The 24,062-nt window shown below is 36.5% G+C and overlaps 2 protein-coding genes and 1 pseudogene across 4 annotated transcripts in view; 2 read left to right on the forward strand and 1 right to left on the reverse strand.

The window, feature by feature from the left end:
* LOC118645840 overlaps positions 1-24,062 on the reverse strand; it is a 69,340-nt gene that overhangs the window by 40,577 nt on the left and 4,701 nt on the right. The window lies entirely within an intron of this gene.
* LOC118645841 lies at positions 9,103-11,668 on the forward strand. 3 transcript variants are annotated; one of them, XR_004963459.1, is made up of 3 exons: positions 9,103-10,319; positions 10,389-10,932; positions 11,052-11,668. XR_004963459.1 is itself a non-coding variant. In XM_036287595.1 (3 exons), the coding sequence occupies exons 1-3, from the start codon at positions 10,083-10,085 to the stop codon at positions 10,767-10,769; spliced, it is 537 nt and encodes a 178-aa protein (XP_036143488.1). In that variant the 5' UTR covers positions 9,103-10,082; the 3' UTR covers positions 10,770-11,668. The 3 variants fall into 3 exon arrangements, 2 of the variants coding, with proteins under 2 accessions (XP_036143488.1, XP_036143487.1); XM_036287595.1 differs by having other exon boundaries at positions 10,389-10,671; positions 10,753-11,668; XM_036287594.1 differs by having other exon boundaries at positions 10,389-11,668.
* Positions 15,070-19,412, forward strand: LOC105840569 (annotated as a pseudogene).

The following is a 24,062-nucleotide window of genomic DNA, read 5'->3' on the forward strand; positions in this document are numbered from 1 at the left end:
GGTGGTGCACACAAAAGAATAAATTAGTACATAGTGCAAGTGATGATTTTAATAATAAAATACTTTGTGAAAATATTATAAAACTAAGAAAACAGCAAGAAGCATATAAACTTGGAAAATTAAAGAGAAAACAATTATTGAATGAATATAGGCAAGCAAAAAAAACAAAATTAATGTAATAATAGTTATAAAAAAGGAAGTGTGTGTATGTATGTGTGTGTGTGTGTGAGAGAGAAATGTAATTATTATTCTAATAAGTAATTAAGATGTAATCTAATAAGTAATGTACTCTAGTGTTATGCTTGTATGAAGTATGATGTTTGTTTTTGATATAAATAAGGTATAAGGTTTCTTCGATTAATCTTCTGAAGAAGTTACATTTTCTCTGTGAGAAGGTGTGCCTTCAGGTTGCTTGAGCCAGAAAAAAAAAGATTTTATTTATAATTAATTTTAAGTAAATTTTGATTAAATTAATGTAATATTTTTTTCCAGAATAATTAAAAAAATTTTTTTTACTTTGCGTCTTTCTTAAATTGTATGTATTAACTAAATCTTATTCTAAGAGAACTGTAAGGGATTGTAATAAACATGTACTTCAAACTTTAATTCGAAGATGTCATATTTTCTCAACGGGAAGATTGTAACGAACCGCGTTCCTAACGGCTACCAGCGAGTGCACGGCCCGGCCGACCACCCGCCGGGCCGAAAATCGGACAAGCGTGCCCGCCATAAGAGCTCCACGCCACCGAGATGACGCGCATCTTGGAGGCATATCTCCTCCCTCCTCTCGAGCCAGCATCCCAACCCGAGGGGATACATCACCGAGAGGAGGCCGAGGACCACCGAAGATTCCCGAGCAGCTGCCGGGGACCATATATAAGGCCGCCCGGCAGCAATAATCTTCACTTCTCGCATCCCGTCCGACTCTGTTCCGACGAGAAGCCAGATCTAGAGCTACGACCCACGGTGGAGTGTTCTCCGTCATCACCGAGAGTTTTGGGCCTAACTCAAGTTCCTTTCCTCCCTTTACTGACAAGCCACGGGGTAGAGCGTGCTCTGTCTCCGCCAAGAGCTCTCGGCCGCTAGTTACCATCCTCACCAAAAATCCTCGCGGCCCGGTAACCGGCACGAAGTGTTCTCCGTCTCCCCCCGAGCGTTCTTGGGGCCGTTCCTCGAAACCAACCAACGCTCCGCAGAATTGCCGAAGCAATTCAAGGAAAAGCTCGGGAACGCGAGACACCCGCTCCCGCACCGCGCGCCCGCCGACCATCGAACTCCGAGCATCGAGCTCGAGGCGCATACCGCCAGCCGCACCGCGCGCTTCGCGGACATCCCGCCGAACCGAACAGCTGATCGGCCGGCCGTCACGCGCACCGTCGCTGACTATTGTAATATACCGTTGTACATAACGCGCAGACAGATTATTGTATTTTCGTCGCACCGTTGTAAATAATCGCAAATTTCATGTAATATAAAATAATAATAAAACCTGTGCCGTTAACCGACCTCCACGTTTTGCTATCTTTGAGCCTTTTTTCGCCCTAGAACCTTCCCGACAAGCTAAAGTTCCGCGCAAAACAAACGGTCGTTACAAGATATACCTTCGAGAGGCTAAGTACATTGTTTTGTGATGTATGTATATCTTTGGCTGCGTTCTGATATTCACTGCTAGCACTGGAAATCTATAGTTTACGTCACATATGCTATAGATTTTTAGTACTGGCAGTGAATATTAGAACGCAGTCTTAGTCTATATTTCATTGTATGATTATGTAATGTGTATAGTATTTATGGTTTATGTACGTTATGCATTTAAATATTGTGTGAATGGTTGAATAATTTTGTAATACTATTACGTATGTATTATGTATATATGTTTTACTTTTATATATTGTGTGAAGTTTTATGATATTAAGTATGTTTTATATATATTTTTATAATGTAAAATGTTTATATGTGTGGATGTATGGATGTATATCTTACATTACTACATTAATGTAGTATGTAAATAGTGTACACTGCTCGTCAATGAATCGCAGGGTCTTGCAGAAACCCCGACTTACCGACCTGATTTACCCGAAGGGTAAATGGTAACAATAAACGCGCGCGCACTTTGGAAAGGTACACATCAAAAGAGATGCATTAGCAAAAACGTTGAATAATTAAAAAACGGAATAAATAACTAATTATTTGAATTGCAATCTTTTGTAATTTTAAAAACGTGGATTATATTATACATTTGATTATTTGTATAAATTATGTATTTCGTAACATGTATTTCGAATTATAGATCTATCTAGGTAAATATAAATAACAATATATGGAAAGAAAAACAAACAAGGTAATGGGAAAGAATTATTTTATTTATCACAGTTAAAATTATTAACGTTTATTAAAAATATTGAATTGATGGAGTGAATCTTTGTTGAAAATTTTGATGGTTCTGAAAAGAACCGTTTAAAAAATATTTAATAATCGGTCCAATATCCCTCTCGTGCAATGACTTGTTGCAATCGATTTTGTATCGAGCCGTTAAGATTTTGAAAATATTGAGGCTTATGTCGTAAGCCTTCCCATACATTTCTCGCGTGCGCAATCAGATTTTCTTTGATTCTTTCATGACCACAATCCCATGAATTTGCTATTGTTCCCCAAACATTTTCTATTAAATTAAGATCCGGGGATTTAGGTGGCCAATCGAGGACTTCAATTTCCGGATGTTGAGCAAACCATTCTTTTACCACGCGAGAAGTATGAACTGCGCTATTATCCTGTACTAATCGAAATGTCGGCATATCTTCTACGGTATATATTCTTCGAACGCTGAGAAGCAACACGTTCTCCAAAATATCTATGTATTCATAGGCATTCATATGCGACGATACTTCGACTAGTTCTCCAGGACAATGTGCACTTATCCATCCCCACGTAGCAGAAGTGATACGTCCACTCCGCTCGTGAGGGACTACATATTTCGAATCAAAACGACGGTTTTCAGGCCTCCACACGTGTAAGCGTCGATCATGCGCCAAACAAAATACCTTTTATAAAAAAAATTATAATCAGCACTAATATCTAGCTGCAGACCATTTAGGCCTTTTCAATCTTATCGATATATTTAAATATTTATTAGTCTAAGAATTTATTAAAAATACCTTTTCGTCCGTCCATATTGTTCGTTCCCAATCTTCCTCTGAAGCCGTGTTCATTTGATGCAGTGCAAAAGCGACACAATTATCGCGATGATTCCTCGTTAAAGCAATTTTACGTGCAACATGATAACAATGCACGTTCGCTTCGTGTAAGCGTCTTTGCGCTGTTCTGTCAGATATTTGTAAATCTAATTCATTTACAGCATGCGACACAGGATGAAACGGATTCAAATCTACTTCGTCGACCAGAAATCTATCTTCTTCGGCAGTCGTCAATCGCTGCCTACGATTGTGTACTCGCTTATCCTTCAATCCTTCGATTACATTAATCTAATTTCTATCGTAATTGTGAATAAGTAAATTAATAAAAGTTTTTCGTACATTCAGGAAAGTTTCTTTCTTTTTCTTAAATATCTTATTTATAATATCATACAATCTAACTTTGTTTCTTATCGAATTGTGTCGTACTGTTAAATCCTTGATGAAAACATTAATAAAAAATTAACATAAATTCACGATTGATTCTTAAAGTGATAATTTTCTTTTATAAGTGTATTATAATATTTGCCGCATCAAATTCTCTCATCGTTTCTTATTGTTCTTTTTCCATGGAATGTTAAATTAACGAAGGTTTATCACGATTAATATCTACGATTGATTCTTCATACATTCTCATTTCGTAAATATTTAATTAGAAAATTATAAAATGCGCGATATATCCATATAATATGTTACACTCATTGTTCATAACACGACAGAAAAATATCTCTTGATGTAACGATTTCACAATAGATTATGCCTTCTACGATAATTATGCTTAGAGACGTTCAATATCAAATATTATTAATATAACGAAGAGTTTTTCTTTCATAACGATAGGGAACTCGGAATTTCTTTTATCTTTAATTACATTATTAATTACGACAGATTTTTACTGATTGATTTAGAATAGATATCAAGAAAAATACAAGAATCTAATTGATTTCTCTTTTGTAATCTATTACTTCTCTGAATCAAAAAGAAAGAAATTTTTAATTTGTCATATCTTTGCTAACTCCTAATTTGTCAAGTAATCGCGAATGTGCATAGCTGCCATCGCCACGAGTGTTGGCGCGGTGTGATGAGATGCGAGGGCGGCGAAGCACAGGCAGCGGCACCGCTTCTCCTTCTTCCCCCCGCCGCCGGCAGCCAATGCTCGACACAGTGGGCCGCGCTACAGCTCGAGCGTCTCGGCTCTTCACACAGCGCGCTCTCATTCGTACAATTTGAAAAATTTATATCTCGATTATTGATAGACCTAACCCAAGACAATATTGGACTTTTATGTTCATCTCGATCCCGTCTATCTTTCCATTACGGGATGGCTTCCGATTACATTACACTCAAATTTTCTAATGTTTTTTGAAGAAGCATAAATTTTGTTTCGAGCATATGATAACAGCTTCTTTTAAAATTTATAATGACAGTTTACGACGTTTAAGACTATCATGAAAAAAATATTTTTTATTAAAAATAATCGTTATTTATTAAAAAATAAATTTAGTAATCACTTCTTTAAGCATTAGATCTGATGTTTTTTGTACACATGTATGTACACGTACACATACTTTTTGTCGTTAGAAAATTTTATTTTCATTAAAAAAGGTAAGGAACTATCAAATATTCAAAAAAGTAAGGAACTATCAAATAATTCAAAGGGAGAATTTAGCGTTACGCGTCGCTTGTGCGTAGTCATTGTTGCTTGTTGTAACTCCCCCCGCGCGCCTAGCAATCTCAAGGTTCAAGCGCTAGGGAGGGGCGGCTGCCGCGGCCGGGCGCTCAGCGCGCTTGCATTTGCCGGTAGGCCGGGCTAATACAGAAAATTTTACAAGTCACTAACTTGTTAACTATTGCGAAAATGGAAAAACGGTAAGGACTTTTCTGTTCAGTTTCATGCGCTCTACCTGCTCATAAAAATCCCATAAAAAAATACCAGACACCCTGTGTTCGAGACTATAACAATCATTTTAGAGTTCTAACATTTCCTTTTATTGGCTCTGTTTTATCCGCGCGTAGTGAGAGCTCCTGACAGCTATCAAGCTCCGTGTAGTTCATTTCTTCGATGCACCGAGTCGCGCGGCGCTGTCACTAGCTCCTCACGCGCGCGATTTTCGTTTGCTCGTATCGCCAGTAACTATGCATCTTGGTAACTATGCAAATAAACAAGCCCAAAAAAGGGCACGTCCAAATCCATGCCCAAATAAGTCTCGATATCGGTTCCCTACCGCCCCTTTTCTCGCCTCCGATCGTAATTGTTTTACGATGCATAATTCGTCAGTCTCTCGCAGCCCGGCACCGAAATCAGATCGTCCAGCAGATCTCTCCCATCTTCCGCCGATCCTAGCTGCGGGGATTCACTTCCGCTTTTCCCTATCAGTCGCGCCGTGATAGTGCGAGTGAATTATTAATTAATCCGCTCCGACCAAGCAATTCTTAATTTTCATATCCGCGTGAATGTTGTAAGTGTATTACGTCCGTGCGCAGGTGACCGTATCTTTCCCGCGAACGTCCTCTGCCTCGCGCACAAGATCTCCGTCGGATCGCGCGCAAGATTTCCGGATTCGCGAGGGCCTCGATCTCGAGGCTCTGCAAGATTTCCGCGTCGATTAGGCAGCGCAATATCAGGGCGTATCAAGATATCCGACACAGTGTAAAAGATACGGTTCGCCCCTCGCTTCGAGCGTTCGTTTGTGGAATAAATAAATTAAGTGTGAGTGATATCTACGCCTACGCCTCATTCCTATCACCTCCCGTGAACCTCCCGCATTCCTGCCCACTCACTTCGCGTCTCTATCGGGACGGATCCCGGCAATTCTCCCCGTGCGATCGCGTTTACCCTACGCACGCGCGAACACCCTGTATATTAGATTGTAAGTTAAAAGTGATAATGGATTGGACTGCAACATAATATAAACAATTTAGTGTCGTGTTATTAAAATGCAAATTATTTTCAAGAGATATATTATAATTATTAAAACTTTGAACAGATTGCATTGTTTTACTTTGTTTAAACTCATTTTTCTTTTCTTTCATTAAAATATTCAAAAATTCGGAAAAAAATTTTCTGTCATCTTCTTGATATGAGCTATGTGAAACATTCTTCATATACTGCGATACTGTAATCAATTTTAGATTATTTTTAAACTGAAGAGCATTTGAAGAGAACTGCAGAGAAATTTTTTAAGAGAACTGAAGAGCAATTTTTTTTTATTTTCATTATTACTTACTAATATTAAATAAAGTTGGTACAGCGTTCCTTTTTAGTTGATACAACGTTTTTTTAATTTATCCGTCCTATGCTGTTCCCATGCATCTGATTCAAAATGAGCCTAATACGAATTTTTATAAATCAATAAATAATAACTGATATTAATTACTTACTTTACAATTTTTTTTTAATAAAAATATTTTATATTTTTACGTTGAGTTAATTTTATATTATTGATTTTATATTATTGATGCTAATAATTGATGTTTATAATTCTTTTAAATTTAATTATTTCTGTTAAATTAAAAACAAATCACAAATTTAACTATTATACATATAACAAGGTAAATCTTTATATTTAGACATATTTAGTGTATAGTATTAAAATCATTACACTATATGTACATTGTAATAATATTTGTTTTTGTGATGTAAAAATATTTATTAATCTCTATAAATTAATAAATATTTTTATAAAATATTAATATATTTTAATATTTTTGTTACTTTGCATAATGTTGAATATTTATTTGGAGTCCAATTCTCTCGTTTCATATTAAGCACCCAAAGGGTACATCTTTCTTCATCTTTCAAAGGAAAATGGCACATTTTAAAATGTTTTGAAGATGAATTGGAACACTTTGGAACTGCACACCCGGGCATTATTAATTTTTATTGTGTCACTCAATCTTGTCAAAATTGTTTATAATTTGACTAAGAAGGTTACAGTAAGTTAGATAATATATATCATTATCATGACTTATTAATTAAATTATTTATTTATTTATTTAAATATACATATACAATATTGTTAACCCTCAATCCCTCCGGTGTTTTTCGGCACCTTCTATCCCTCCCTATGGGTCGTTTTCACCCTTATAACCATATAAATCCCACACAGCACGGGGAGCTCCCGAGGAGCTCACAAAATTTTTCATAAGCTTCATTTAAGCTTTAAAAGAACTTGCACGGAGTTCTCCGGGAGCTCATATGTCCGCTTTTGAGAACTCCCTGAGAGCTTCATCTAAGCTCGCAAGGAGTTCAGAAATTATGTTTTAAGAGCTCCCTACGAGCTTCAAAATAATTCTCGGGAAATTTCTATATAAGCTTCTCGGGAGCTCTTATGTCTGCTTTTGGGAGTTCCCTGCGAGCTTAAATAAAGCTCTCAAAAGCGGATATAGGAGCTGCCGGAAAAAAGTTTTATTTTTATATTTTCTCAATTTTCGGAAGCTCTCTGTGAGTTGCGAAGGCCCACTTTCTTCGTGTAACAAAAACAATATATACTACACTTTGCTGCTAGTGAAGTACTAACTGCTAGGTAAGCCGTGAGTGATGGTTTTCTTTTATAAGCCTTTTGGAGTAAATTTTCTCAAGGAGGAGCGCCGTGCCTTCGCAATCTTGCGAACTACTCGCGGCTATATGACTATACATGCAGACTATGCAATAATTTACCTGATATGTTCAATCTCGCTTGGCTATCTGGGTGGGAGCTTGTTTTGCCGAATTTTATAAGCTTCTCCGGAGTTCAGCAAAATGAACTCCCTGGGAGCTTATTTTGTCGAATTTTGTAATGTTGCACCTTGCGGTACAACAATTGATTTTTGCCGTACCTTGCGGTGCGACAAAAGATCTTTAGGGATTCGTTGCTGCCCAAGGAGTAGGAACTCGCGGAAAAAGCCGGCTTCTGTTGGCAGGGTCCTCAAATCATTCACTCACTGATTTTAAGTGAATTTAATAAAAAGATTTATTCTGTTTGTAATGTACAATAGCGGCGATCGGCGAAGGTGCCGCGTCGGGTTACACTTGATTAAATACGGCGCGTGACTCAAAGTTAGCGCGCTCGAGGTTTGCTTGCGGCTAAGTCCCGAACTCGTGCGTATTTTACTCGCGTACGTATCAGCTTGATAGCTTATCACTGATCCCGTGGGCCGCTGTTCGGCAGCAGCTTAAATAATGTCGCGGATTTGATTAATAGTGGGGACATCGGGCTCTCCGCATGACCATATATGGTCATTCCCGCGCGCATCCGGCGCGCGGGAAATATTCGCGAACTTAGCAACAATTGCCAAAATGCAGGTATACATTTCCGGTGGCATGATTGTTGCTAAGCTGTCTTCGCTAAATTCCTTAAGGTGGCTGGTGCGTTGACCAGTGCGATGACCGGCCGGCAGCGCACGAGGCATATGTCACCTGACACCTTGTGATAGCGAGCCTTCCTCGGCGAGCTATATAATAATTTTAATATTCTATATTCTTTATTTTATAATATAATTTTATTGGTTGCGAGTGTTTCGCTCACAACAGTAAGCTCCCCGGGAGCTCAGCAAAATGAACTCCCTGGGAGCTTATTTTGTCGAATTTTGTAAGGTTCTCGGAATCTCAGCAAAACGAACTCTCTGGGAGTTTGTTTTGTCAAATTTTGTAAGCTTCTCGGGAGCTCAGCAAAATGGACTCCATGGGAGCTTGTTTTGTCGAATTTTGTAAGGTTCTCGGAAACTCAGCAAAACGAACTCCCTGGGAGCTTGTTTTGTCGAATTTTGTAAGCTCCTCGGGAGCTCAGCAAAATGAACTCCTTGGGAGCTTAATCGGAACTTTGTGCTGTATGGGATAATGATTTTAAAAATCTGAAAAAAATCATGTATACTCTTTAAACATTTCTCTCTAAGAAACTACTATTATATTATCCCTCTCTCCTAAATTTAATATGTATTTTTTAATAAACAATGACAAAAATCAATAAAAAGTTAATTTTTAAAAAAATATATAGCAATGGTAAAAATTTAAAAAAAAAATTTTTTTTAATCAGTTTGTGGAAGGAAAGAAGTTCCTCTTTACGAAAAAAAATGTCTGATCAACGTAGAATAAAAGCAGATATCCAATTTCAGCGTATAAAAATTTGTATCTTTTTAGGATGATGAATACTGTTGTAAAATAGGGAAACATCAATAAATTTACAATTATTTTTTCTGCTTAAAGTTTTAACAAATTATTATTTAATACATAGTAAAAATACAAAATTTTGTTATAAAAATAGAAAAAGAACAGTTTAAAAACACTCGCGACAGCAATTTAAACGATGATAATCGCAAACGGGTTTGTTGCATCGAGCACAACATTGATTGGTCTTTTTATCATTTTTGTATAAACAATAAAAACATCTTTTTCTTTTTTTTAATTTATTAGTTAATGTCCAATCTTCCCAATATTTGCCGAAAACTGAATTTTATTGATCTGCTCAAAATATTCTGGATTTCTAATTTCCATTGTAGATGTTCAACTTAAAATATATACATAATTATGTTCTAAAATGCATGTACGTGTCCCAAAATACTTAATTTACAAAAAAAATTTTTTTCAAAAAAGTCATTTTTACTTACGTAATCCCTCCTTATGGGTCGAAAACGTCTTATTTGAATTTTATTATCTGGCTGGCGTTTGGAGTAGAACAAACGAACCGGGCTAGCTGTTTGCACTGAAGACCCTTTCCTCCCAAAGTTTTTTTTAGTATAACTTTAATGGCGCTAGCATCGTGGTTGTACGAGAAATTAACAATAGTAGTTTTAAGCAGGACGAAAACGACCTATAGGGAAGAATTGAGGGTTAAATATGTACAAAATATAATGCTGAATAGTATATTGGCTGTTTAAACTTTTGATCTAAATTATTATCTTTTTACAAATAATATGTTTAAAATTCGCGGTGTTTGGCTGTTACATATGGCGAATGGAGGCAACCAATCAAATAAATCCAATCGTTCTGTGTTTCGCGTGCCAAAGGATGTCGAACAATTAAAACAATGGGTAGCAGCTATTCCCGGGATCGTCAAATTGAAGCACGTTATATGTGACAAGCATTTTGAAGGCCAGTATATTATTCGTGAATGGATTAAACGAGACGAGAGTAGTCGCATTATTGCACAGGTTTGTTAATGAAATTTTCCTAACTAATATGTGAAAGCGCAAATAGTATCACTTTTTCTTTTATCAAAGGCCCCATATAAGTATCCACAGCTTAGTAAGCTTGCTGTACCAATCAAACTGTTAAACGATAAAGCCGTTGATTTGTTGACTGAATCGTCTTTACACGTGGTGAGCCCTGTTTTCAACTCTGTATATCATGATGGGACTACGTCCGTTAGATCTCCTGTTTCGATAGAAGTCAGTAATCATCAAACAGAAAACGATTCAGCTGATGCCTCAAATAAAAGTCTAAATACATCAAGGCAAGTTGACATCTCCAGCACATCTATTACGGATACTCCTCACGTACAAGGTATGTATTGCATGGCTAAAGCAAGAAATATAATGAGATAGCCATTCAATTATACATTTTATTTTTTATTTTTGTATACAGACGTCTCATGCATTTAATTGCCAATTTCGAAAGATGGAAAATCGCTCACAGTAATGGAAGAAGCTGATATTGATTCGACAACAATAGAGTAGTCTACGTCAGATCTTCACACTTCTGCATCTCTACCCAAACTTCAAGCACAGGACAAACTTTTTGACATTCAATCGATGTTCAGCGAACGTGAGTTATCAATATTTTTTATTGTATATATTATTAAGATGATGCTGGAGATGAGTCTGTTTTACCGATTAAACGCGATTTTTGTTCCACTAAAAAATCTTTTTTTTCTTATTACACAGAATTAAAAATCCTTCTCCAGAATTTATACAGTTTTGTGATTGATTCCTGCGGTCGACTCGTGAAAAAATTTGCTGCATATAAAAGTTTTAGACTTTGTACGTACAAAACAAGCGTGCCTCGCCCATTACAAGAAAGAACAATTCTGTGCTTTTAGAAATGAGCCTAGACGCAAGTATAATGATTTCTTTTAGTGAAAATCTCGTATGTATGTGTGAGTTTGAGAGGCAATCTAGCATCCCCTTAAATTGTCCACTAATAAATCATAAGTACTAAAAGCATCTGTATTTATATTTACAAATAAAATGAAAAAAAAAGATGATTGGGAGGCAGACGACGTTATTGACTATAACCTTCTTGATCATGATTACATCCTATCCTCGATCCTCGACTGTATAATTTATTATATGACAGGTTTTTTGTTTTAACTAATTTCTTTCGTTTAAAATGCTTTTTACTAATCAAAATTAAGGTTTTTATACATGCTGTTACGTCCGGCGCAGAAAATTTCTTTTCTTTCTGGCCGCCCGTGAAATTCCCCTCCCCCGTCGCGCCATTCGGGCAGCGTGCAAGAAAAAAATGAAAAACAAGAAGACTCCACATCCACCTGACAATCGTGCTGTGCGTGTACGAAAAATTAGAGACATTAAGTTCATCCAGCGATCAGCTGATCAAGCGCGCGCTCAATCACGCGCTCGTCGCGGTCCGCACACCGTCCACGCGGTGCAAGCGTGACGCGCTCATATGTTCAAATTCGATCTAGCATTATTAATATTATAATTTGACTGTAATCACGCGAAATAAGAAGACATCGGAAATAGGGATAAATCCTGGAGTCGAATTTATACATACAATTGCTATCAAAATACAATTCTGGATAAAACACATGTAAAAATCTAAAACAAGTATAAGGTATCAACTAAACAATAGATCAATTAGTTAAACCTTCTCTTTACTTAATGATGGTCAAAAAGAAAAGAAAAGGGAGATATGCTTCAAAATACAGTTGCCTTTTTCCTAATCTTAATATTTATAAATGAAATCTCGCGATTTAAGTACAACTTCATTCATACTATTAATCACGCGGAGCCAGCATGCGCTACGGAAAGTCTTATAAATCTCTATAGTGAAAAAAGGACGGATTAATAATTCTTAAAATAACAAAGATAGGAACAAGGCAACAAAAGAATATTGATGGCAAGTTAAAATAATGCATTACAGATGATTTCTTTAAATAATAGTATTAATAATTTCGGAAATAATTGACAAATTACTCCACGATTTACCACCCTAATTTCCCCGAAAATTGTTATCCCCTCGCCGCACCATCACCAAGCTAACGATATATAAGCGAGCGAAAATTGGTGAAATTCGACTAGTCTTAATCCGATAGTCTGGCAGAAGTCACTCTGACCAAACGAAGTACATAGAAGCTCTTCAAACAGCGAATTATATACAAATATTGTGAGTATAAACTGTAAGAAGTATCGGAAATTATATTCTGCCTAGCAAAGGATCTCTGTAATTTCTTATTTCTCTTCCCCATTTCACTCTCCCACCTTTTCATTTACGGTGCCGTGCTTGGCCTGTCTGAGGCACGTTACCATCACAAGTTCCCGTTTCCTCTCCATTTAGTAACGCGCTTGGCCTGTCTGAGGCACGTTACTATTGACAAAAAAATTTCTGTTCCTTCCCCATTCAAATAACGTGCTTGGCCTGTCTGAGGCACGTTACTATTAACAAATTTCTTCCATTCAGTATCGCGCTTGGCCTGTCTGAGGCGCGTTACTGCTATAATTCAGTACCCCCCCGCCCCCTTTATTTTATATACATCGAACTTCTTACAGCTACAGATCAATTATAAAAATAATCTTACATTCACCATTAGAATAAAATTTACTACCGCTACTAAGAAAATTAACATGGCTACCGCATTTTTAGAAAAGACATGGGCAAAAATAAGGGTGGATGGAGGGCGTACCTAAAGCGCCTAAAAAAAGAATATTATTCTTTCGGAGAGTTCGACCCATCGGTCTTCGACCAAGCTCCGTTCCCGGACACCGTCTCCGCAACCTACTGGGACCCTCCTTCACCGGGCCCATTCGCGCTACCTCCTCTAACGAAAAAACTAGTAAAAATAACCCAAAAACAACCCGCGAGGCCACGAGGTTCTGACGTCGCTCCGACAAGAATACGGACACGACCGGTGCCCGTTAGATATCAAATAAAACCCCTCCAAGCACCCCCCACCAGGTCGAGGTGCCGGATAATTCAAAACGAACCCCTTCGCGGGACCGTGCACCTACTATTTTCCCCCACCGGATATACTGTGGCCCACAGGCCTTCCACAGAAAGACAAGCCTGGAAGCCATGCATTGTAAAAATAGGCTCCAGCTTGAATAAAATGTATATAAAATAAACAAAATTCTTTTTCTCTTATTTTTTTTCTAATCAGGGTAAAACCAACGTCTCCTATTTCATCCCCTAACCACATCGAAATATCAGACGTAACACATGCAAATTGTAAAAAAAATTGAATATTATTTATTAATATTATTATTAATTTATTTATTAAGGGGAGAGTAGTAGGGGAGAGTAGTAGGCAAAAATTGCTTCGAAAGTGCAAGTAATTTCGACTACTGTATTAATATGAAAGCGGTGCTCGTTTTTTTTTTCTAAAATATTATGAGTGTCTTATAGGCATTTAGGAAGCGAGTACGAATACCAGTGCCTGTGAAATACATTTTGCTATAATATCGAAATTTTAAAGCGTCAATGAATTGCCTGATCAAAAGGAACAACGTATTCTGTTTTCATTTGCGAAACCGAGACTTGACAGCGGCATGCATTTTCCACATGCTTTAAAACATGTTATTCTCAACACTGATAGACAATTGCATTATTACATTAATGGACACCACGTTAATACACAGGGAACGAAACTAAAGTAAATTTATAATACAGCCGACTCCATACCATACATCTTGGAAAAGTTCCAGGACATAAATGTTTGCAGTGGCCTGGGCGACATTGATGTCCACTGTATACCCACTAATACCGCATTCCAAGATTGGGCTCAACATTGGCGACACAAAGAGTGCAATATGGTTTTGGAAACGAAAAAATGCGACAAGTGCACGAAGCAAACTCAGGAAACGTATACTTCAAAATGTGTTGAGATTGAAAAACTATTCATCCTTGCATCGTATTCGTAACCTTCCAAATCCCATCGATCAACGTAAGCTGAGAGCAATGCAAATGAGACAAAGACGCGAAAGATGTGCAAAGAATCGAGCAAAGTTACAAGCCAATTTTTTGATGCAGTCCGTTAAAGAAAAAGAGAAACAAATGGCTAGAATTCAAGAAACGACGTTGGATGAAAAGTATGAAAAATTGAACGTGCCAGCCACTCAGAAAGCAGTCCTGAAAGAAATTATTAAAGCTGCAAACAAAACAAGTGCCAAAGGTAGACAGTACACAGAAAAGTGGATGATGCTGTGCATGTTAATGAACATTAGATCGGCCGGATATTATGAGTTTTTACGCAAATGCAATGTTCCGCCATTACCGTGCAGAAGAACGGTACGTGCGTACTTGTCTCTTATAAATATGAACTGCGGTTTTGACAAGCAGTTTTCGGAGCTCTTGAAGAAAAACTTTGCTTCTAAAACACGTATGCAACGTCATGGCATACTGTTGTTTGATGAAATAAACTTAAAGAAATCGGTTGCCGTTTGTTCAAAAAATTTAACTTATACTGGCTTGACGGATTTTGGAGATGACGGATCAAAATCGACAGACATCAACGATGAAGCAACACACGGCTTTGTTATGATATTTCAACTCCTTGTCGACACGTATACGCAGACAATCGGCGTGTTTGCATCGAAGAAGTAAGCTCTTTTCCCTGTAAAGGCAGAAAAGCTTGCCAAATTGGTAGTCAAAGGTATCATTTATTTAGAGGAGTGCGGAGCAACGATTCATGGCGTTGTTGCCGATGGAGCTGCGACAAATGTGAAAATGTGGAAGATTTTGAACGTCAAGGGCTCAATGGAAAACACTAAGACCTGGTTCACGCACCCTTTGGATGACGAACACAACGTATTTGCTTTCTCTGATACACCACATCTCATCAAGAATATACGGAATCGGTTGCACACCAGAAAGCGATTACGGGTAAGTAAAATATATCAGTAAATTGTCGTAGATATTTAACTTTATTTGAATATTGGAATACTTGAAAAAAATGTAATTGAATAATTATGGTCAATATTTACCTTTGTTTTAATACCAAAATAGCTAAAAAAATGAAGTATTATATATTTTTTATCATATTCGTATCGAATAGTTTCATTGAATTGCAGATAGCATGCACGAAAGAGTACATTCGCTAGGAATACTTGAAAAATTTGTACAATCTCGACAAAGTTCACGTGGGTAACACCCGCGTATGCCCAAGAGTTACAAAAAGACACGTGGAGTTGGATAGTACATCAAAAATGCGCGTTCGACTCGCAACCCAGGTACTTTTTTACATTACTTCGACAGAACATAAATACGTTTATCATTGTTTAAGTCTAATTTAGTTTACTGTATTATAGCTTTTTAGTAACTCTGTAGCTAAGGGATTGTCTTTTTACTTGTCGCATAAATGCCAATCACTCACTGGATGTGAGGAGAGGATCTCCTTCCGCAAACAAATAAATGACATGTGTGACGCATTAAATCGGAAGTCTCAAAATCAAGGGCTTACTCCAGATTCTAACGATTTTAAGGTAAAATCATTATTGGTTTTTTAAACAATCTCATCCATAGTTTTACCTTAATTTTGTATCAGGTGTTACAAGATTCATTACATTGGTTGAACGATTGGGAGTTCAACTGTTTGTAAAGGAGACATCAAGCCTGAAGAATATCTTACTCCTGAAACATCCAGAGAACTCAGGTTGTCGCTTCAATCTACGATGGATATGTGCCACTATCTTATTGAGAAATTCAATTTTCAGTACTTATTGACTTATTAACAGGAAAAGTAAATCAGGACAACTTAGAGGTACAGTCCTTTTTTTGTTCAACAAACTTTTGCAAAACTTTTACAAGCGCCTAATTGCTCACTCTTGTTTTCAACGTTCTTCCGTGTAGTGTCATAAACAACGGTGTTCACGGTCATTGTATTGCATTAATGCTTAACGTGTTTTAACTATTTTTTCGTTATAAAAATATTTTGGAACAATACGCCAATCTGCGGGCTGTAATGACCATCCAAATTGCACTACATTCTTACAGCTCTATAAAATTCTATCTGTATACAGTGTAATTAAACCCCCAAAATTTAGGAATTGCACGATATCGAACGACAGATCACCACTAATTTTAGCCTCAATCAGCGATCTAAAGGCCATCTATGGAAAGAGTCAGGCTAAATATTGTATGTATTTGCAAGACATTAAAAGTAAACTGGATGCACGATATCGAACGACAGATCACCACTAATTTTAGCCTCAATCAGCGATCTAAAGGCCATCTATGGAAAGAGTCAGGCTAAATATTGTATGTATTTGCAAGACATTAAAAGTAAACTGGACGCAGTACTCGAAAATGATGATTGGGAGGCAGATGACGTTATTGACTGTAACCTTGATCATGATTACATCCTATCTCCGATCCTCGACTGTATAATTTATTATGTGACAGGTTTTTTGTTTTAACTAATTTCTTCCGCTTAAAATGCTTTTTACTAATCAAAATTAAGATTTTTAGTTTACTAATCCAGTTTATGTCCTGTCCTAGTGAAGTATTGCTTATATCACTGTGCTTTTAGATATTATAAATGTAGCCCATACAGCACAGAAAGATTGCAGCAACATTGTGGCAACATTTCAACGCAAGATTGCAATATTGGATAAACGTTGTGAAATGCTGCAAGATTGCAGCAATGGTAAAATGTCCGCTTTCAGAATATTGTTACGTAATATCGTAGCAACATTGCAGTAAAATATGTATACAATATTATTCAGAAAAAGGTTATTCAAAATAAGTCATCCGATTTTAAATAACTATTTTGAATTTAACAAATACAGAGTGATTAGTAAAACTTCAATCAAAAGATAAATTTTGCAAGTTTTGTTTTTTATCTTATGTAAGTACATTTATAAAATAAGAGACAAAACTTGCAAAATTTATCTTTTGGTTGACGTAATCACTAATCACTCTGTTGTTCAATTCAAAATATAGTTATTTAAAACCGAATGAATTGATAGGATTATTGTTTGGTTGATATCATTATAATCACTCTGTATTTGTTAAATTTAAAAATACAGTTATTTAAAAGAATTTTGAATAACCTTGTATTTTGTTATACACAAATCTACATAATAAGAGTTTTACACACAAAATAAAACTACTCCAAAATGCATGTATCTCTATAGAGGAAAAATTTTAAATAATATAGAACGGACCATTTTTACATTATTTTTGAAAAGTTACTGTAATATATGTATTCAAACTGTATTGAATATTAATTTTATCTATTTTCACTATTTTAATAATATTTTAAAATGTTGCTGCATCATTGCTGAAGTAATATTGTAAAATAATGTCTTTGCAATATCTCTGAAACATTACATTGCAATAATATGCAATGTTGCAACGTTAACATTTTAATCACGTTATGATAACAGAATTGTATTTCCAGGGTACCTGTGCAAACAGATACTTAAAAGATATCAATTCTGTGTGAGATGCGAAGAAGCTGTAAAATCTCAGTCGTCAAGCCCTTCTACTGTGTCTCAATTAGTTGACATGAAATCCCGCAGCGAATTGATTCACACAAATTTAAGATTTTTTGACCTCATCTGCCACGTGCTTTGTAAAATATTGCACTCACATTGACGTTTTTGAATTAACTGTCGACAAAGTACTTATCACTTATACATTTTTTTTTCCTTGCACAGAACATACCTCCGAAATCCTGTCATATGCCATAGTTTATTATATTAGATTACGTATGAGGCGATACACGTATCAAGAAAATCAAAAAATGCAAAAAGAATTTAAGAAAAAAAAATTGTCGAAATTGACAAACCAATAAAGGATCTTTTAAACAAGACCATTATCTTGCAAATGTTATTTTACATTTTACACTTAAAATAAATTAATATATTATTACATTACAGATTGTTAATACATTATAGTTTTTTCACATTTCCGAAATTGAAAATTTGTATTATAAAAATGCAATACGAATGTAGTAAGTGTAGTCTTATGTAACACCGTGTAATAAGGCATTACCCGTTCGCAACGACCCTCGTGGCGACTAAGTGAATTACAATATAAAAGTGGCTTCAATAAGAAACCTACCACCACCACTGAAAATTGAGCGAGTTTCCAGATCTGTAAGACCGTGGCCACACCTACCAGCAATATTCCCTCCAAATTTCAGCATCCTAGCTTGACGAGTGAAAGTGACGAAGTGTTGAGTAAATCTGTTTTTGTGCATATTCCGATTTTTGCAATAGAGTTAAATTTGCAACAACGAGTGAAATTCAAGTCTTTCGGCACTAACTTTGCTGCAACACGGCGCAAACCCAAATCATTAACTATAATGTCTTGAACAGATCCATAAAAAATGTTCAAGCCCTATAAGCGCATAATATTCTTACAAGGAAAAAGTCAGAAGTGTTCCCCTCCGATCTTAATGAGCTTTTAATATGTTGTTTTCTAGACAAAAATAAGGGACACGTATTTTTTTATAAATGCCCATACGCACTTTTAGAGGGTGAAACACCCCTTAGAAAAAAATCGGATTTTCTGTTTCGGGGACGAATATCTCCAAAACTAAACAAAATAGAAAAAAATAGTTAAAATAAAAATTGAAGGGCTTTAGAAGTACTACAAAAGAGTAACAAAAAAATTTTTTTGATGTTTTAATTTTTAAAAATACCCTTATCACTCAAATAATTTTTTCAAAATTTTGAAATTTTTTTATCACAAAATAAAAGGTTATTTTTTTAGAAATTCAACGATATATAATAAAGTTATATTTCGACAAACCATTTTAAAAAAAAAATTAAAACTGTATATGCATTATGCCCGTTATCGCGCTCGATTTTTCACGCGTTTCGTTCGCAACTTCCCGATAGAAGATGACGATGCCAATTAATTTTGAAGGACAATGTGCAATTTATAATTTCGCACAGACATCACTAGACATAACAGACATGAATATGTACTATTATGAATCAAAATACGAAGGTTCAATGTGAATGGCAGACGGTCAAAGACTAATCCAAGAGTGATGATACATCAAACATATATTTGAAATGTGTATGTACGCATATATATAGTACATATATTGTATAAAATGGAAAAAAGAATATTAAAATATAAGTAAATTGTTATGTCCGGTGGACTTAAGGTTTTTCTTCTCGTTGTCCTTGTAAGGAAAACAATTAAGAGAAATCGTACTCTAACGGTCGCCAAGAGCAAGAAATGTTTGCAGAGGATCGCTCTATCGTTACGTACAAGTTCGTGAGATATAGCGACAATTTAAAATTTTATTTTTTCTGAGGAATAATAAATACATAAACCGAAGGAAATAGTGATCAAACAAATGCATAGTTCCCCATCTGTAAACTATTTTGAAAGCGACCGTTAGATATGATTTAATTCTTTCGGGAAGTCTGGGGCAATGTCGAGTCTAGAATAAAAAAAATATAATAAATAACTTTATTACCGAACATTACAATGCCCTGGATCGGTACCAGACGCTAAGCAAAGGAAAAGGGAAATATTGAAACCTAAAGAAATTAAAATCTTCAAACAACGAACCTCCGGAAACTATAAAAATTTATTATTCACAGCAAAAACGCTGTCCGCGCTCAATCAATAAGAGTATGTTTCTCACTAAAATTCTACAGGAAGACATAAAAACTCTTTTTTTTTGCTTGCTTGTTTGTTTGAGTGACCTAAAGATAAGAGGAGCAAAAAATTATAAACATCCCTCTCCTATACTCAAAACCAAAACCAAATCGGGCGGAGACGAGAAGAGATGGACTAATAGCTGATCATCTCTACAAAATAATAATTTCGCGAGTTCCCAATAGACAAGCTTCAAATTTGGTGGTTTTGAAAAGGCCCACCAATCCAAGAATGACACCGCCTACACCTCAACCCTTCCCTTCGGAAAATTGAGTATAAAATCGCGATCCCAAAGACCGCGAGCAGCTTTTCCGCTTTTTATTTTTGACCGAGTACGAGTCCAAAAATTTCGCGAGTTCACGATTTTTCACGATTGCTCGAGTGCGAGTCGGGACAAACATTAAAGTGTCGAACACAAAAAGCGAACCGCAAGTGAAGTGAGTGCACTTCCGTGGGTTATCACTCTCCAGTTCCACCAGCCTAGAGTCCTGACGGACCGACTTATTCCGGCCAACCGAAAACCGCCCGAGTACCCAGAGACCGGCACTCCGGATTACGCTCCCTCCAGAGGAAACATCCCGACAAGTAGTAAGTTTCTAGACATAAATTTTTACCGGATCCCGATTTTCGTTATATAAAATCAAACTTAAAATTGTAGTGGACAATAGTTTCTTCCATCGTAATCAGTCGAATCTAAAAAGAAAACGGAGACGGGCGATCAGGCGGGCTCGCGCTTATCCGGACCCTACCACGCTCACTTCGCGTTCAGAGGACTGTTCACTTTTGACGGGAAACGCGGACTTCGAGAGTCCGACCGGCCGATCCGGTGCGCGGATTCAGAGACGGTCATTCGAGAGTCCGACCGAGCGTTCCGGTGCGCGGATTCAGAGCCTGTTGCTCGAGAGTCCGACCGGGCGTTCCGGTGCGCGGATTCAGAGACGGTCATTCGAGAGTCCGACCGAGCGTTCCGGTGCGCGGATTCAGAGCCTGTTGCTCGAGAGTCCGACCGGGCGTTCCGGTGCGCGGATTCAGAGACGGTCATTCGAGAGTCCGACCGAGCGTTCCGGTGCGCGGATTCAGAGCCTGTTGCTCGAGAGTCCGACCGGGCGTTCCGGTGCGCGGATTCAGAGGCTGTCGCTCGAGAGTCCGACCGGCAGTTCCGGTGCGCGGATTCAGAGGCGGTCATCGTCCAAACATCCGAAGATAGCGCCCACAACACTCGTAATTTCGCCACGGTCTCGGATTCTAGCAATAAACAATTTTCTTCACCTCCTCCTCCCTCACCTCACTATTCCCCTATCAGTTCTCCCGAACCAGAAGAGGTTCCTCCGCCACCTTCACCTACGCCATTTTTTGAGTTTTTGGCCGAATTCCCCGTCTTATCTCCCCGTCCAAGATATTACTATTACGACGGCATCCAAACCTCCTTATTAGAAATTTTAGAGCAGTTTCCTCTCAAATTAGATCCTTTTCTCCACCATTTCCGAGACCTTACAATTAATCCGGAAGCGATTGATCCGGAAGTCCTTCTAGACATACTACCTGCCCTCGCTCTTAACGATCCTATTTTGGTATTTACACCTTACTATTTCGATCCTTTTGCTATCCCCGCCGACTTTTTCTATAACTTCTTTCCCCCTTCATACGCCACAGTAGAAGAGTTACATTGACATACAAATCTCCTCCCGATTTAGAAAAGAAAAAATAATTGTATTAGCTTTTTAGCCGATCTTAATAATTATTTTGTAATTATAATATCTAAATTTTAGATTATTCTAACTATCTTAGCCGATCTTTTAAATTATTATTACAATATCTAATCTTCGATTATCTGTGATTATGTTAGCCGATTTTTCGAATTATTTTAGACGATTTATAAACTATTATTATTATGTATGTTGCCCTATTCATTCGAATTATTATTCTGTCACCTTTTTCATTTTTTTATATTAAATTTCTTATTTATCATTATGTTAACCAGCATTAAAATTATTATTGTATCCATGCAAATCTACCCAATATTATACCGGCAGTATTAATAGTATTTTTTATAAAACATGACTTCAGCGCTAATTCTAATGTACTAAAACGTAAAAATAAATTCTTTACATGTAGTTTTTAAATAATTTTTGTTAATTATTTAATTTCAAAAACCACCCCCGGATCTCCAATCCCCGATCAAAGATTGCACCAGGTCCAGTCCCGAGTTAAAGTGATTCAATTCACTGACTCAAAACTTGGACCACGAGCGCATGACACAGAAACAGGGTTATAACGGGCTTGAAAGGGCACGCTGACCCATATTCTGCGTTGTAAAAAGTGCGTTCGACCCAAGGCACCTACCCTTTCTTATTGTATGCCTACGGAAATTCTATAAGTTTGTTGCGTTCTTCCTTGCCTTACCTGCGTATCCGAAACAGATTAAATTTCTTAAGGCTGGACGTAACATAAATATAGAAGTAAAATATAAAATAATATTTAATATTAATTAATAATAATGAAATAAAAGTATTATTGTTATTATATATTATTATTGATGTTAATATTAATAATATTAATATAATATTAATATTTTTACATAAAATATGCAGAATAATAAGAATATTTCTAATTTGAGGTACCACAAGATTGATCGTAGTTATCAATTATAGTCGCGTAGCTTTATATAATGCATGCTGTACTTATTTCTGACTCATCGTTTCATATAGAAGTGGAATTTCAGTATATTATCGATAATTGTCATTTTTCTACAGCTTGCGACAGAGGTTGAATCAAAAATTAAAGTCAATAACTACAGAAATGTTCAAAGTACACTATAGATATCGTTAGAACGCTGGTATAAAATGTTGCCGCTTTGCGAGCGCTGCCTTATTGTGTGAAATCGTTTAGTCGTGTACTATTGAGCGCTGGATGTGTTTTTGTGAGTATGTATTGACATTTTAAAAATATCTATTAATAGCTTAAAATTATACTACATTTATAATTTTAATTTAATAATTTTCAAAAATCAATAATGATATAAATTTTTATTTGTTACATTTTTTTATAGTTCGTGAAGAAAATATTTTTGGTACCTTATCATAATTCACTACCAAACTCTTTTATGTAGAAAACCAGGACAATGGAAATGAACCATCTACCATTATGGAATTAAAAGAATGGAGTAAAACCTGCAGAGCAGACATTGGTAATCTCTTGAGTAACAAGTTATCTATGAAATCAAGACCAGCGGCCGAACCCGCTCTAGAAGCCTTGATTGCATCACATAGTTCGTACATTTGGAACGGGTCATCGAAAATAGATACCGCGTTGAGACGAATGATGGAAAGAAATGGGTATTCACACCAAGGTGGGGCTATCCTATCAATAGCCGAGTCAATTTATCTACGCTTTGAATGTCTAGGACAGTTCTTAGGTTGAAAGAAAACACTATTTTTGAATTTGTTAATTGTATTCCAGAAGGATTTTATGTCAAAGTTAAGGCCAATTTCTTCAATAAAATTTTTGAAGTTTTGCAATTTTTTTCTTAGAAATTATTTTCCTCGTTAGAGTGGATATCTCACGGTATTTAATCAAATTGGATCTATTTGGTTGGTTTTGTAATAATTTAAAAGCTTTTGACCTATTAATAACTGCCATAAAACAATCATTGTCCCACCATGGTTGACTGACTTTGCTATGGGGAGGAGTAGGACGGTTTAAATACCATTTACTGTTACAATTATTGAAATATTTAATGTTACCCTCTCCATCCACTGATCTAATTCCAGCCTTATACGCACAGTTAATAACTCCCAAATACCACAATTCCTAAATCTCGTTTCCAGATAAGTTCGAAAAATCAGTATATTTATTAAAATATTCATCACAATAAACTGAGAAGTGTTTTGTCCATGTGTAAATTCAGCAATTTAGGACGGTTATTATAAGAACAACCCGACTTGTCTCCATTGGAGTTTATATCTATTAAAATAGGCAGATGATCGCTTCCAAGCGAATCATCGAGAAGAGACCAGCTACAGAAAGATCCAAAGCATGAAGAAACTAAAGACAAATCAGGGACACTAGAGTGTTAAGGGTTAGCGGATATCCTT

Source organism: Monomorium pharaonis, chromosome 5 (assembly GCF_013373865.1).
Source record: "Monomorium pharaonis isolate MP-MQ-018 chromosome 5, ASM1337386v2, whole genome shotgun sequence".
NCBI classification, from domain to species: domain Eukaryota; kingdom Metazoa; phylum Arthropoda; class Insecta; order Hymenoptera; family Formicidae; genus Monomorium; species Monomorium pharaonis.

What these genes read in the sequence shown, in the direction of transcription:
- LOC118645841 (XM_036287594.1), top strand. Translation starts at nt 10,083, where the DNA reads ATGTTTAAAATTCGCGGTGTTTGGCTGTTACATATGGCGAATGGAGGC. An exon ending in GTAGTCGCATTATTGCACAG is followed by an intron (nt 10,320 to 10,388) that starts GTTTGTTAATGA and finishes CTTTTATCAAAG; the next exon opens with GCCCCATATAAGTATCCACA.